At 52.2% G+C, this 16,465-nt stretch overlaps 1 protein-coding gene across 2 annotated transcripts; it reads left to right on the top strand.

Moving 5' to 3' along the window:
* Positions 1-4,497: 4,497 nt before the first annotated feature.
* Znf853 (zinc finger protein 853) lies at positions 4,498-10,511 on the top strand. Of its 2 annotated transcripts, XM_029477754.1 has the most exons (3): positions 4,498-5,021; positions 5,532-5,649; positions 8,199-10,511. In XM_029477754.1, exons 1-3 carry the CDS (start codon positions 5,010-5,012, stop codon positions 10,211-10,213), a joined length of 2,145 nt encoding a protein of 714 aa, XP_029333614.1. In that variant the 5' UTR covers positions 4,498-5,009; the 3' UTR covers positions 10,214-10,511. The 2 variants fall into 2 exon arrangements, 1 of the variants encoding a protein (XP_029333614.1); XR_003836717.1 differs by lacking the exon at positions 8,199-10,511 and having other exon boundaries at positions 5,527-6,054.
* Positions 10,512-16,465: the final 5,954 nt, after the last annotated feature.

The raw sequence follows: 16,465 nt of genomic DNA, 5'->3' as shown, positions 1-16,465 counted from the left end.
AAAGTGGCCATCACGCAGGCCAGGCAAGTGTAAACACATAAGCCTTTAGAGGCTGCTCCAATGGTGCCAATGCCAGGAATAGACTCCAAGAGGGACTGAAAGCTACCCTACACTGGAGAACATAGAGCTGGTTGCTGATAAATTAGGTGTCTGGGCCAGGTGAGCGTTGAGGAGTGTCACAATTTGAATGCGAGGTGTCCTCACAAGTGTGCGTGTGTCTGCACACACGGTCTCTAGCGGCTGTTTTAGGACACCATACAGCCTTTGGGAAGTGGAGTCTAGACAGAGGAAGGTCAGTTTCAGGAAGGTGGTCCTTGGCGCTTATAGCCACACCCCATTCCTGTTCAATCTCTGTTTCCTGATCCTCCCAGATGTTCCCACCTTGTCCTACTACCAAGGCTGGGATGCCTACTGCCACACAGCAGGACCAGGGGCAGATAAGGTTCTTCCTGTCTTTGCACAGATGCATGCATGTGTGCATGCAGTGTGTGTGTATGGTGCATGCTTGTGTGCATGCATGTGTGTACTTGTCCATGTACACACATATAGAGGTCAGACACCTAGAATCCATCTCTGTCCCACTCTGTCTTATACTCCTGAGATGGGGGCTCTCACTGAACCTGGCGCTCAAAGCGTTTTGGCTAGGCTGCCTGGCCGTGAAGCCCCAGGGGTCCTGCTCTCTCCTCTCTGGGGGTTTTACATGTGTGCTGGGGACCTGAACTCAGGCCCTCATGGCAGATACTTTACCCCCCCCAGTAGATCTCCCCAGTACTTATTTAAATTTATTATTGTTGTTATAATTTTTAGATAAAGCCTCATATAGCCCAGGCTAGCCTTGAATTTGAAATAGTATGTAGCTGAGGATGAGCCCAGACCCTCCCATCTCCTCCTCCGCTGTGCTAGATTCTAGGCTTGCACCCCACACCCAGGGGTGGGTTTTTTTTTTGGTCTGTTTGTTTGTTTTATTGTTTATATTGATCTTCACGAACCTCATCTGGCCTCTGTGGGTTTTAAGCTCCCAGGTGTTAACTATTTAAAGCCGGTGTCCATCTCTGCAGCGTCCCTTCCCAGTTGTCTGCACTTTCCTTGAGCCCGGGCTTACCTGAGAGGCAGAAAACTACCTTGTGTGCCAGGCTAAGGGTCCTTCTCTCTCCACGGTTTCAGAAACCAAGACTGAGTGAGGATTGGGCTCACTCCTGTGGCCTGATTTCTGCAGTCTTGCCATGTCACAGCACCTGCATAGCTGCTCAGTTCATCAGGCTGACCGGATGCTTCCAGCTCCAGAGCCCGCCTCCTAGTGATCTTGACCAGGACCTAGACAGAAGGGAACCCATGGTGGATGCTAGTGATGGTGTCTGGTGACTCTGGGCTCCTTGGTAACCACTTTGCCACCACATTTCCTGTAGTGGCTGGAACTGCCCCAATCATAGAGAAATTGGTTACGTGGGCCGACGGCTCTCTGTCTGTTCCTGACAAAATTCCTGCCAGAAACTATACAGAAGGGAGCTCAGAGCGTAGGTCAGTTGATAAAGTGCTTGGATAGCATTCACGAGACTCTAGGTTCACTCCTCAGCACTGAATACACTGGTCATGGTGGTCCATACCTGTATCCCTCGCACTTAGGAGGGCCAAGTAGGAGGATCAGAAGTTCAAGGTCTACATGGTGAGTTTGAGGCTAGCCTGGGATACAAGATTGCCTCAACAGGTGGATCTCTGAGTTTGAGGTTGGTCGGTCGGTCTGGGCTACAGAGCAAGTTCCAGGATGACCAGGGCTACACAGAGAAACCCTGTCTCAAAAAACCAAAATAAAAAGAGAAACTTAGAGTAATGCTGGTGTGTCAGCTCAGTGGGTAAAGGTGCTTGCCACCACGCCTGACAACGTGAGTTTGGTTCCTTGGAGCCACAAGAGAGAAGGAGGGGACTTACAAACTGTGGTACATGGCCCCCTCCCCTGCTCCAAGGAATAAATGTGATTTTAAAACCAAAAAGAAAAGCTAGATTTCTAATCATTTTGACTGGGTGTGAGGTTGAGATGAGAGAAAGATATGGGAAGGACTGCCAAGAGAAATCATGGCTCAATCAATACAAATAAAATGAAGAAAATACTGAGTAAGTCAACATCAGAGCGGTTAGAACTGACAAACTCAGGAGAAGATTTCTGGGCTCAGCCCCAAAGATGATGTCTTAAGTGTAACCATGGAAACAGTAAACATGCATTCATCCAAAGCTGCAACAAAACCGTAACCACCAGAATGGGTGCAGACTACACAGGTTGGGGCATAGTCCTGGTGAGACCAGTTCCAGGGTCCCCAGTCTACCCAGACTCCTGGCCAACTGGTTACAAGGTCAGGATTTCCCCTGGCCCACTCAGGTTTGCTGTGCACTAGATCAACACATGGAATTCAGGAAAGCACTGTTGGAGTCAGTGCCAGAGACCAAACCCCAGGGCTTTGGGGCTGCTTGGTAAGCATGCACCAACTTAAGCTACATCTCTCTTGCCTTCACTCATATCAAAGCCAAGCACAGTGGTGTGGACCTGTACTCACATGCTTCAGAGACAGAGATGGCTGATTCTGGAGTTTAGTGGCCAGCAGTTTAGCTAATCAGTGAGAGATCTAGGTCAAAAAATAAGGTGGAGATGGACTGAAGAGATGGCTTCAGTGCTGCCCCCTTGTGGACTCCAAAGTACCTGCACTCAAATATCCACATGCTCACACACGGGCACACAAATAAATGTGCATCCTCCTTTTTTTTTTTTTTAAAGGTGGAAAATACCCAGTATTGACATATGGCTTCTACATGTACACACACACGATACACAGAGGATGGAAACACTAGGGACTGAGGTCTCTGGAAGAGGCTCCAATCCACTTAGGGGAGGGGAAGGACACCCCATCCTTTACCTGTCTGCTCAGCTGTCCTTACACTGCCTGGCATCCTGTCTCTACCCTCACAGATGGAAGACTATGTGGTGCCTCTGGTTACCTGGCTGCAAGAAGCCCTGGTCACTCCAAATTACCCTGCCTCCAAAGCTGGTCCCCTACTGGTATACCCACAGCTCAGTGTATTGGCTCTGGCCCTCTGCACCCATTTCCCTTGTAAGAGGGCTACTGCTCTGCAAGTCAGACAGACATCCATCGTTCAGGATTTCAAAGTCAGGCTTGGGGGTTGGGGGAACAGGAATAGTGTGAATTGCAGACTGTGCTGTAAGCGAGGACACAGGAAGAACAGGGCTGTGATCCTAGGAAGGATTCTCCCCCCTTCTGGGGACATCTCCATTCTATAGAGGCAGCGCTTTTGTTGCCAGATCTGAGTTTTTTCAGAAAAAACAAATTTTTTTAAATTGATTTATTTCTGAGACAGTGTCCCATGTAGCCCAGGCTGGCCTCAGACTTGCTATGTAGCCAAGGATGACTTTGGACTCCTGATCCTCCTTCGGAGTTCTGGAATGCCAGACACATACCTCGGTGTGGGTTTTATGCACTACTGAGGGTGGAACCTAGGGCTTTGTGAGTGCCAGGGCACTCAGAGGGCTCACCGAGCCTCATCCTCTGCCTCTTTTCTACAGAAATGAAGCAGGGCTTCTTATGTGAATTCGCCAGAAGCCTGTGGTCTGCTCATAAAGCTGCGCGAGGGGAAATGGGGAAATACAGATGGTCAGCTCAAGCCTCTTGGAAAAGAAACACACACACCCCAATTTCCATTCTCACTCCTACCCCCAGGCAGGGAACAAACNAACAGGGAAAAGCCACTGGAGCTGCCTTGGCTCTGTACGCTGGAAGGGGGCCTCTCCATTCCCCTCCTCCTGGCTGGTAGCTGAATGAGGGAGGGCCTCTGGCCACTGGAGAGAGCAAGAACCCAAAGAGATACCAGCAGGTCCCTCAGTTCCTGAGGGTGTCCCTGATGGAGCTGGCACAGTCTCTACCTGTCTATCTGTGCCAACTCAAGAGTCTGGGTTGGCTGTTCTGAGCTGCTGAGGTCAGGAGGGGGCTTCCCCATTAACTGGTTAACTACGAGCTAATTAGCCCCAACTTGTACCCCTCAGTCAGGGGAAGGGCGTCCTGAAGCCACGCCTTTGACTCAGAGAATATGGGGGTGTTGGATGGGAACCCCCTTCCTCTTCCATCCATGCAGCCTCAGTGGCAGTCGCCAACCGTGGCGCACGGACACGCGCACCGAACCAGGCGATGCGTTGCGGCGTGCGCTGCGCCCAGCATCGGCGGACCCTGGGAAGCACGCAGGGCCGACCATCCTGTCCCCATTCCCACCCACACCTCCCCCGGGGGGGCCCTGGTGAGTGGCCGGGCCGGGAAGGGTTAAGCCCACAGAGCTAGCTGCGGGGCCTAGAGAGGCGGCGGCGACTGTGGCTTAGGCGAAGGCAGCGGCCACGGTGGTGGCGGCGGGGGCCGGGGCGCGGGGGCGCGGCGGGCGGCAAGGGCGGGGGACAGGATGCGGATGCCGGGGGGACTTCCTGTGCCGGCCCCCCAGCGCCCCCGCCCTGGCCTGGCCGCTTCCCGCACGGATGCACAGCACGGGAGGGCGGGCGAGCGATCGGGGACCTGGCCCGGCCGCGGCGCCCGCCCCCCGCCCCCCGGGCACCTGTGGCGGGTGATCGTCCAGGAACTCTTGTCACCCGGTTTCCACCGAGCCAACCTAGGGCCCTAGTTTGGGCCCTGCTGCGCGCCATGGGCCACCCGGACCAACCCTGATCCCTGCTCTGGATTTGGAACCCTGCCTCCCTTCCCTGTCCCCGCGAGAGTCTCCACCAACTTCTGCCTGGGAACTCCACTCTGCACCTTGTCTTGGCCCAGGGCGACCTCGGCAGCTCTGACAGCGAAGATCCCGCAGAGTGCCCGTAAAGGGTTCTCCCGGGGGTGGTCAGAGCCTCCGTGGCTCATTCTAGATGAAGGTACCTCCGGAAGGAGCTGGCTGAACAGCCGTGGCCTTCACCTTGTGGCCACTGGTGACCACACCTCCCCTAGTGCAGAGGCTGCTGCCGGCGGCGGGAAATGCTGTTCCAGGTGAGGCCTGGCGGGAGATCCTTGCAGGCGCGCGCGCGCCTTTCTAAGGAGGGCTTCCAAAGCCAGAGGGAGGTGTAGTCAGCTGGCGTGGGGGAGTGGGGACTCCCGCATTTGCAGACCACTTCTTCAGAGTGGACTCAGGACAGGAGCATAGGCCTGCAGAAGGCTCCTGCTGTGGGCTACAGTGCTCTAGACACCTACCTTCCCAGGGTGTCCTGACCCAGGGTGACACAAGACCTATGTGGCCTTAGAAGCCTGGGGGATGCTTTGGAAGGGGACAAGGAGCTGTACCTGTAGGTACCCTCAGGCGTGCCACAAGCTTTCCAGTCTTGGGAAGAGGTTAGTTCCCACAGTTATGGGTCAGTATTGGAGACAGAGGGCCACTGGTCAGCGGAGGTGAATCCCGGAGTACATCCATCAAATAACAGCTCTGGCTATTCTGTGTGGGAATTGGGGTTCGGCCACCACCACCCCTCTTCTGAACAGCTTCCTTTATTCCTCTTAGCACAGCCTACTCTGGGAGACCCTGGTGTGACCGCCAGGATGGAGCTGGGCCCAGCAACCCAGACCTATGTGTTGGAGCTTCGATGTCTTGAGGATGGGGGTCCGGGGCCTGACACCCTCTCAGGTGAGGGTTTGGGTATGGAGACAGTAGGGCCCCCAGCAAGGATTCTTTAGTTGAGTCACAAGCTGGCACAACCCAGACCACCACGGAGGGACCCCATGTGTGTCCAGCATATTCATGACTGCTAACCCCAGCTACCTTGAAACTTAGTGTAGGACCTGTTGAGGTGGCTGCCAGGCCAAGGTCTTGCTGGAGAGAGAGAGACACCTTGACAGGATTCAGTAGCCTCAGCCCTGACCCCCACACCTGGGCTGGCTCTAACCTGCTTTTCCCAGGTGCACTGCCCCCCCCCCATTTCCCACCTGGAACTGGAGGGTTTTTCTCTGTCTCTAGTGCCTCAGACAGTGGCTAAATGGCTTCTTTCCTGTCCTTCCCTCTACCCTTGTCTCATTTTCTCAACATCTGTCTCCTTCCCCCCACCTGCCACACAGGTTCCCAGGGTGCAGAACTTCCCAGTCCCCTCCCTGAGACCCATGCAGGGGTGGGGCAGCCTTTAAGGGTGGACAGGAGTCTGTTTTCACACTCTGTGCTTTAAAGCACAGTGACAGTGAGGGGCAGGCTTGAACAGAGCTTAGAGAACCAGGATGAACTGGGCGTGGGGACATGTGACTGGAATCCTAGAACTTGGGAGGCTCAGTTTGACCTGTGTAGTGAGCTCCAGGCTAGGACTATATACAATAAGACACTATTGCACAGTGAGGAGAATATATATCAGGAAAATTAGAATAGACCGATCAAATCGGGCCCTACAAATTGAACAAAGACTCTTTCCGCTTGTAAATTTAACTCTAGCAGGCATAACACTTCAGGTGACATCTAACTACATGGTCAATAAAATGCTTCTGTGGAAACTGCTGTCCCAGGAAGTCAGAGTGACCACGTGACCAAGCTAGAAATGAGGAGATTCACACCGAGGTGAGGTCTGTCCCTGCAGAGGAGGCACGAGAACGGAGGAGTGTGTGAGAGGGTGCTGATCTTACCCTCGGGACGTGTTCCCGCAGCTGTCTGCACCTACCGCCCAACACCCAGCTGCTCTGTGGAAGCGGCTCTAGAAAGAAAAAAAAAGTGTTCCAGGGGCTGGGGTGGTGGCTCAGTGGGGAGAGCATTCGCCCTTCAAGCTTGAGGACAGGAGTTTGAACCCCCAGAGTTCAAGTGGAAGCAGAGTAGTTCATTGTCGGAATCGGAGCACTTCCGTTATGAGAGGGGAGGTAGAGGCAGGAGAATCCGTGCACACTCCGGGGCCAGCTAGCCTGGCAGGCCTGTGCAGCGGCCGACAGGAGACCCTGTCTCCAAGTGCAAGGTCAGGCCCAACACCCAAGGTTGTCCTCTGACCTCTATAGGTGTGCTGTGGTACCTATGTTCCCACAAGCACACGCATGGACACACATGCCCATATACACAAGACACACAGATTTTAAAAATGTATTTGACAAAGGTGATTAGAAAGCTTGTTTTTGTAAAATATAATTACACACAACTATCTGTGTGTGTGTGTGTGTGGTGTGTGTGGTGTGCATATGTGTGTTCATGTTTCTTGTCTGCATTTGGGTGCTCAGGTGCATGGGTATGGATGGACATGTGTGCACATGCATTTGGAGGCCCCAGATTGATGTCAAGTCATACTTGATCATTCTTCCACCTTATTCAATGGGTCAGGGTCTCTGAATCGTGCTCAAAGCTTGCCTATATGGCTAGTCTTCCCAGCCAGCTTCCTCCAGGGACCCCCTCTCTCCACCCTCTGAGGCTGGAGTTACAGGTGTGCTGCTGTGCCTGACTTTTCAGTTAACTTCTGAAGTACAGACTCCATACCTGATCTCCCTGGCTTCCTTGATGCTTCAGTGCTTTCTAGAAATGGCTTGCTGTATCCTTATAGAAATGGCTTGTTATTCACAGACAAGACAAATTTCACTTATTTAAAGTGTGACTGTTATCTGGCGGTGGTGGTGCACACCTTTAATCCCAGCACTTGGGAGGCAGAGGCAGGCAGATCTCTGTGAGTTTAAGGCCAGCCTGGTCTATAGAGGGACAGCCAGGGCTACACAAAGAAATCCTCTATCAAAAAACCAGATAGATAGATAGATAGATAGATAGAAAGAAAGAAAGATAGATAGATAGATAGATAGATAGATAGATAGATAGATAGATAGATGGATAGATGGATGGATGGATGGATAGATAGATAGATAGATAGATAGATAGATAGATAGATAGATAGATAGATAGATAGACAGTGTGACCATAAATGGGTTCAGAGCTCAGCCACTGGACTAGGTGGCCTCCCTGCATGGGGATAAAGACACATTTCAGGGAATTGTGTCAGGATCCCCAAGAGCTAAGCATGGGACTCATTTGAAGAGGGCTCAGTGGGAGTCTGAACAGGGTGATCAGGGGACTCTGGGAATGTTTGTTCTGTCATCATTGTCACTTGCTCTCACATTTTTGGGTCCCCGCTCAGAGCCCCTTAGTGTATCCCGAGTGAATCCTTCTGGGGGTCTGGTCCGGATCCTGCCTATCACTCCTTCTCGCCTGGCTTCCTGCCATTTCCACTACAGGTGGCAGTGGTGGGAATGGAAGCCAGGAGGAAGAAGAGGTCCAGGAGGGAAGCAGCCATCCACAGCAGCCAGTGCTTGCAGCATCATTCGGGGCCTATTACTATATTGAGCCAGAGCAGGAGGAACCGCAGGACTTGCGAGTGCACCGGGTTAAGCAGCAGGCAGAGCAGAAACGTCAGCCTGAGCACAGGCAGTTGCAAGAGCAGCAACCTCAGCATCAGCTGTTAGGATCCCAGCCAGAATCACAGCAGCAGCAAGATGGACAACAGCAGCTGTCTCCGCCCCAGCAAGAACAGCAGGAAAACCGGCCCATGCAGCACCAGCAACCAAAACCACAGCTGCAGGTGGTGCAGCTGCCAAGACTTGGACAAGAGCAACATTTGTTGCTGCAGCAGCACCAAACGATGCAGCTTCCACACCAAGCACAACAGATGTTTCAACAGCAGCAGGAACAGCTGCAACTGCAGCAAATTCAACAGCAGTATCTTGTGCAGCAGCAACTATATGAACCTGTACCGCAGCAGCAAGTGCTGCTACTGCAGCAGCAAGTGCAGGGACAACTGCCATTACAGCAGCCAACGCAAGAGCAGCAACAGTCACAGCACCCACAGCTTCTCCAAAAGCAAATGTTACAACAGCAGAGACAGTTGCTGCTGCAGCATGTGCAAGATCAAGTATTGCAGTTACAACAAGTGCAAGAGCAAAAGCTGTTGCAACAACAACAGGAGCAGTTTCAGCAGCAGCTGCTCCAACAGCAGCAACTGCAGCAGCAGCAGGGACAGTTGCAACAGCAACACTTACAGCAGCAGGTATTGGTGCTGCAGCCACAGGGACAGCTACAGCAGCAACTATTGCTGCAGCAGCAACAGGCACAGTTGCAGCAGCAGCTGTTGCAGCAGCAACAGGCACAATTGCAGCACCAACTATTACTGCAGCAGCAGGAACAGTTGCTGCAGCAGCAGTTGTTGCAACAGCAGCAGGAACAGCTACAGCAGCAGCTGCAGCCTCTTCCACCAGAGGATGAGGAAGTGGAACTTGAGCTCATGCCGGTGGACGTGGGGTCTGAGCAGGAGCTGGAGAGGCAGCAAGAGCTGGAAAGGCTGCAGGAACAGCGGCAGCTGCAGCTAAAAATGCAGGAGCAGCTACGTCAGCTGGAGAAGCACCTGGAACAGCAGCAGCAGCTGGAGCAGCTGCAGCAGCAGCAGCTGGAGCAACAGGAGGTGCACCTGGAGCTGACCCCGGTGGAGCTAGGCGCCCAGCAGCAGGAGCTGCAACTGGAGCTGACCTCTGTGCAGCCAGAGCTGCAACTAGAGCTGGTGCCAGCTCCAGGAGGTTCAACGCCGGCTCCAGCCACCGTCGTGGTGACCCCTCCAGGTTACGTGGTGCTGCAAGAGCTCATGGTGCTGCCCGCTGTGGCCACATCCACTGTGGTGGCCATCCCGGGCCCCGCGGGGAGTGCGGCTCTGACTCCCGCCAAACAGCGGAGGAAGCGGCGAGCCCGGGACAGGCCGACCATCTGCGGCGAGTGTGGCAAGGGTTTCAGCCGCAGCACGGACCTGGTGCGACACCAAGCCACACACACTGGGGAGAGGCCATATCTCTGCAGTGAGTGCGGCAAGAGCTTCTCACAACATTCCAACCTGGTGACCCACCAGCGCATCCACACGGGCGAGAAGCCCTATGCCTGCACCTACTGCTCCAAGTGCTTCAGCGAGAGCTCGGCGCTCGTGCAGCATCAGCGCACCCACACCGGAGAGCGGCCCTACGTCTGCGGTGACTGCGGCAAGCGCTTCAGCGTCTCCTCCAACCTGCTGCGCCACCGCCGCACCCACTCGGGAGAGCGGCCCTACGTGTGCGAGGACTGTGGAGAGCGCTTCAGGCACAAGGTGCAGATCCGCAGGCACGAGCGCCAGCTGCATGGGGCAGGACGCTCCCGAGGCCTGGGACTCCTGCGATCCTCCAGGCCCGGGCCTTCTACAAGGGCCCAGCAGAACTCTGCATCCGGGAAGCACTGAGAGGTGTTAGCGCCATCCACACACACCGCAACCCTAGGTCCTGGTCTTAACCCCATCTTGAGGTCTTTCTGGGTATCTTGAATTATCCTTAAGAAAGGAAGACTTCCATCCTGCCTGTGACCCAGGCCGCCCCACCCCCACCCCCCAAGCACCAAGTTCACAGATTTCTCTCCTCTCCTCCCAAACCATCTCCAGGTCGGTGAAAGAGACTGCCCAGCTTTGTCCTTGCCTGGGAAAATAGAACTGAGAACTGGCTTGGTAGCAAACAACTCCGTGAGGTTTGATACAACCAAACACTAACCAGCAAATGAAATGTTTAGAGTGTGTGTGTGTGTGTGTGTGTGTGTGTGTGTGTGAACTGGAAAAGGAATGGATCATTCTGAATACTTAAGGAGAAACTGGAAGGGGGGAGCAGAGGATGGAGCCCAGCCTACTGTAAATTGCTTGCCTAGCAGAAAGCCCTGGTTTTCATCTCTAGCACCATACAAACCCAGTGTGTGGACCCATATAGTCCCAGCACTTGGGAGGTGCAGACAGGAGACAGAGGTTCCAGGTCATTGTCAGGCACATAGTGAGTTGGCGGATAGCCTGGGTTACATGAGACCCTGCCTCCAACAAAAAACAAAACAAATAAACAAACAAAAACTGGTCTTCAGGTTGTCACAATGCAGTGAACTTGGTCGAGGCAGTGAATGGTCATGACATAAATCTTGAAAATATTTGTCAAGATGAAACGTGGACATATCTGGTGCAGATACCTGCCCTGTGTTCATAGACAAGGTCACAGTGGCAGCCTGGTCGGTGTGTAAATAAAAGCCGGGAGTCCTGCTCTGGGTGGAAGGTCAAACCTTCCTTCCCAGGGAGTCCACACTACAGGCGTTAGAAGCAGATTCGGGGCCTCTGTTGGAATGTCCCCAAGCCATTTGTACATCCTTTACTGTCCCCTGATGTAAGAGCCCATGGCTGAAGCAGAGATTGCCAGGAAGAGTTTACAAAGAACTTCCAGGTAGCCCTCACCTAGCCTAAGCCATCTAGATGCTACCCAAGTGGTCAACACCATGTGACCCAGGATCCACAATCTCCAGGGCCAAGCTATGGGGAGAGGTGGCTAGAGGAGCCTCTACCTCCTGGCTGGAGGTGTGGGGACAGAGACTGGGGGTCTCAGAAAGGCTGTAAGCCATGCTTACCAGATCACATAGGGCAGGGACTGCTGAGCAGTACATGGTGTCGGAAGGTGTGCGCGTGGAGCCTGTCCTCCAGGTCCCCAGCCTCTTCCTGCTGCACCTCACCTCACACACATTCTGATGCAGTTTTTTTTTTTTTGTTTTTGTTTTTGTTTTTGTTTTTGCCCTTGATGCTGGCAGCAGAGGAGACCTGCCCACGACACTTGGGGGGAAATGAAAGCCAAAGGCAGAGAGAGGGGAGTCGGGAGTGGGGGGGGGGTTGGGAGGATTTTCCAGGTTTGGCGGCATACACTTGTAATCCCAGCACTTGGAAAGCAGATGCAGAAAAATAGTGAGTTCAAGGCCAGCCTGGGCTACATAGCAAGATCTTGTCTCATAAAAGAGAGGAGGAAGGCAGCCAGACATGGTAGTTCAAACCTGTACTCCCAGAACTTGGGATGCCGAAGGAGGATCCAGAGTTGGAGGATAGCCTGGGCTACGTAGTGATACTGTATACCAAAAAGAAAAAGACAGTTTAAATCCTGTAAGTAGAGAACTGGTGTCACCCAAGAGAAGCAGAAGGCAGCAGTAAAAAGAAATATAATGCTGTTTCCGAAGTACTGTTACATCATAGTGAGATTCAGAGGCTTGCGGAAAGCAGTGGACACAGGACCCTCTTGCTCTTTATTTAAAAGGCATCCAGAGATGAGAAACTGTCACACACACACACACACACACACACACACACACACACACAGCCTTCTTGGTGCTGTGGTCTGGGATGAAACTTAAAGCTTTGCTGATGTTGGACAAAGGTCTACCTCTAAGCCACGCTCCACAGTCCCCCCCCCCCCCCCGAGAGTCTCCAGGCAGGGGCTCTACCACTGAGCCACGCCCCCAGCCCCTCCCTGGGGGATTCTAGGCAGGGGCTCCACCACTGAGCCACGCCCCCAGCCCCACACTGGGGGATTCTAGGCAGGGGCTCTACCACTGAGCCACACCCCCAGCCCCTCACTGGGGGATTCTAGGCAGGGGCTCCACCACTGAACTACACCCCCAGCCCCACACTGGGGGATTCTAGGCAGGGGCTCTACCACTGAGCCACACCCCAGTCCCTTACTGGGGGATTCTAGGCAGGAGCGCTACCACTGAGCCACATCCCATCTCCTTACTGGTAGATTATGGGCAGGGGCTCTGCCACTGAGCCATGTGAGTTCTGGGCAGTAAGGACCCTACCACTGAGCCAGGTACCTTATCCTCTTCTTATTTTGAAACATGATTTTGCCCAAGTTGGCCTGAAACTTTCTCTGTAACCCAGGCAAGCCCAGAATTCCTGATCCTCCTGCCTCAACCTCCTGACTGCTAGAATTACAGGCATGTATCTCACGCCCAGCCCCCAGTAACAATTATTTCCCCCTTGCTTCTAAAAACAACAGCTGGTAGAGTTCTGAGTGACTGTCTGAAAATGAACAGAATAGAACTTAAATTGCCCCGGGTTAGGAGGGCTGGAGGGCTAGTCCCTAGACCCCTCCCTCTGGAGCCGTCCGTCTCAGACAGACGGCACCCTTGCTCTGTCTGTACTGTGGCTTAGTTGGGCTGTTCTGTTCCTGCTCACCTCAACCTTGGCAGGTTGTCACAAACTCACTAGAAGGGAATAATTTTATTTTATCTTTTAAATTTATGTGCATGTGTGTAATGTGTCCATGGAGTTCACCACATGTGTGCAGGTGCCTATAGTGAGCAGCAGAGGGCGTCAGACAACCTGGAACTGCAATTACAGGCGGGCGGCTGTGAGCAGCCCTATGGGGGTGCCGGAACCTGATTTCAGTGTGGAAGAACAGGAAGGGCAACCACGTCGGTGCTGGTGGATTCTGAACTCTGTGTGTGTGTGTGTGTGTGTGTGTGTGTGTGTGCGCGCGCGCGCACGCATACGCGCGCGCACACACACACTTCATTGAGCAGCTCCTTTAGTTGGAGGGGGGGGATAGAGGCAATTTCAACCTTTTGTGGGTGAGTGTGCATCACTGGCTGGGGCTGAGGTTCTGGGAATGCCTCATTTGCATGAAGCGGAATTCCAGGTGGACCTGACTTTATAAGGAAAGAGAAAGTTTAACCTGGCTGCAACTATGTGACCTCCTGTGGCAGGGAAGAAGGTAGGGGCCACAGGACTTTGTGCACTGGAACATGGTGGGGGTGGTGGGAAGGAGAGGTCCTCACTCCCACTGTCCAGCATTGGACATGACTTGACCCCACTCCTGCTCCAGACTGGCTCCTCCTGGTTCCATGGTGCCCAGGCCCCACAGAAAGGAGTAGTTTTAAAGCAATTACATCAAAACAATATGGATGAAATCTAATGGACTTCAAAAAGGAAAATCGACATTTTTGGCACTAATGCAATGCCTATGACTCTAATATATCTATGTGTGTATACACTTACATGTGTGTGTGTGTATATATATATATATATATATATATATGTATGTATACACACACACATATACACACAGTATATACAAGAAAAGGACACAGAAGTCCCCGATTCACTCATGTACCGGGTAGCTGGCCTGGCTACACAGACTCTCATCTAAGCTCTTTGAAACCTGAGGCTGGAGGACGGCAAGTTCAAGGCAAGCCTGGGCTGTGGAGAGACAGCTCACCATTGCTGCTGTCACCATTTTAATTCCCACTCTGCCCTCCACCCTGGCCTGTCAGCAACAGGACCATCTGCCGACCCAGCAGTTTTCTGGAAGCTTGTTCTTTGTATCCACTTTCCCGACCCTCACCAAGGGAGAGGGGGACACAGCCAGCACAGGAAGGAGCCAGTCATTTCAGTACCTCTGAGGTTCTGAGAGTCGAGGGAGATAACTCAGTTCACATACAGTAGCATTGGGCTGACTCCGAGTCTGCTAGAGTCCCCCAGATGCAGACATGAGCTATCTGTCTGTCCTTCAGAAGCCACCTATACACCATGGCTGAGTAGTGTTGTTGTGTGACAAAACTCTTCCTGGGGAGACACCACACATACAGGTATGGGATCCCACAACAGACAAACGCACAGACACCACCAAAGTCTAACCTCGTGTGCCAGTGAGGGTTATCGAGGTAACTTACAGGTGAGAGGTTACTCACAGGAGCAGAAATGACTCAATGACAGATACATCACTAAAACCCACCTCAGCATGGGTGACAGCTCACAAAGCTCAGAACCTAGAGTACGCGGCACAGCCCTCAGGCAGCTCATCAGGCTGGAGAGTGACCTTTCTGAGTGACTCTGGTCTAAACCTCTTCCAGGCAGCTCAGCCAGTTTCTGCTTCTTTCGGGCAGCTGGTCTGGTCTCTTGTCCTCGCAGCTCATCTTTCCTGAGCCTTCTCTGATGGTCTGTTCTAATAGTCACAGAGGGAATTTTCAGCTTTTATTGTTTACTCTGATGGGAAAGGTGGCGGGGTGGGGGTGTCTAGTGAATTTAGCCTGTTTCAGGGACTTCCTGAAGCTATTTTGAGGTGTTTGTTGTTGGTGTACTTTTTTGGGCTACTTTATTGGTTTTACTATCTACCACCCTTCCAACCCCACCACACACACACACACACACACACACACTAGGTAGGAGAGAAAGATGTTTAGAGGAGAAAGGGAAAGTAGATCTCTTTAGACTACTTCCTGCTGATTCAGGGCGGTCGCGTCCCTCGAAGAAGTGCGTTCTCCTTCAGGGTATCTCCAGCTATCAATCCAGCAAAACAGCAAATGGCCCTCCAGCAATAAACACTGCCATTGACAGCCGCAATCAGCAGCAGCAGGGCAGCAGCAGCCACCACCAGCCCTTGTTGGGGCTCTCTTATTTATACTCTCTCAAGAGGCCCTAGATTTCTGAACATAAACTATCTGCAGCTGGCAATTCCCCCACCCCTCCAACCCCGAGCACAAGACAATCACAGTTGGTGGCTGTGGACAATCTGAAGCAGTCCCATATGCCACACCTGGGATTAAAACATATATATTTATATAACATAAACTGAGGATTTTTTTTAAAGAAACCAAAATTCTTAGTATATTTCCCCGTTTTCATCCAAAAAAAGGCTTTTCTCTAACATCAATAAACTATATACAATAAGAATAATTCTGAGAACTATTAGGTAAGAGTTTTATTTACAATATCCAGTCCATTTGCATTTAGCGTCTTGGAGAAAGTATTCCATTATGTGTCCTTCTTGGCAGGTCCAAAGTTCTGTACCCAGAGCACTTCCCTATCATAACTTGGACTTACAACTTAGAAAAATCGTTTTAGACCTTAAACCATTTCCTTAGATCCTAAACAACTTCAGCTTTTATGTCTTTAAATCTTTAATAAGGAAAACAATGAGACTATAACTCCCCAAGCTTTAGCCTCAGCAGAGACGCAGAAGGGTCAATCTTTCCTGAGGAGACAGGAACTTCACAGCCAGCAGCTTCCAAAACGAAAGACATGACGGAGGCCGCCGGCTGCCGGCTGCCCGGACAGCACCAGAGGTTCTCTGTATGGTTGGGGTGTCCAGTCTTCGGTCAACAGGCCCAGAATATCTGACAGACTTTCCTGTGAAGCAAAACTTTTGAAGGACTGGCCTACCTCGTCTCAGCACAGTTGTTCAACCGACGTTCCAGTGTCCTGCTTGTTCACAGTTTGGGCGGACAGTGTTCTGTCAGCAGTCGCGGTCAGGGATGGTTTTTGCCCAGTGCCGGGCTGTGCCACGTTTGAAGCAAACTCCATTTGGAGGTTCTACGGTCTCCATCATCTCCTTTGAAGTGGATTGGGTGCTGCGAGAAGCTGACTTGTCTCTCTGTCAGGAAAACCTTGGATTATTAAAACATCCTAAATGCCTCCTTCTGTGGCTCTCTGCAGTGCTTGAAGATCTCTCTGAAATCATCTGAATGCACAAACGTTGCTCGGCTCCTGCTGTTTCCTTTCTGCTTAACTTGGGAAACATATATACACGAGGCTAAATACAGCTCATTTCTGTAATGAACTAAACTAGTTCCTAGCACGACTAAAAGTGAGATTATCTACAGGTGACTAACTACTAACCTGCACGTCTTAATTATCCTGAACGGTTTGCAA

The sequence above is a fragment of the Mus caroli genome, chromosome 5, assembly GCF_900094665.2.
Source record: "Mus caroli chromosome 5, CAROLI_EIJ_v1.1, whole genome shotgun sequence".
NCBI classification, from domain to species: Eukaryota; Metazoa; Chordata; class Mammalia; order Rodentia; family Muridae; genus Mus; species Mus caroli.
Note: the sequence above shows the minus strand (reverse complement) of the source record. Positions and strands in the feature narration are given on the sequence as shown.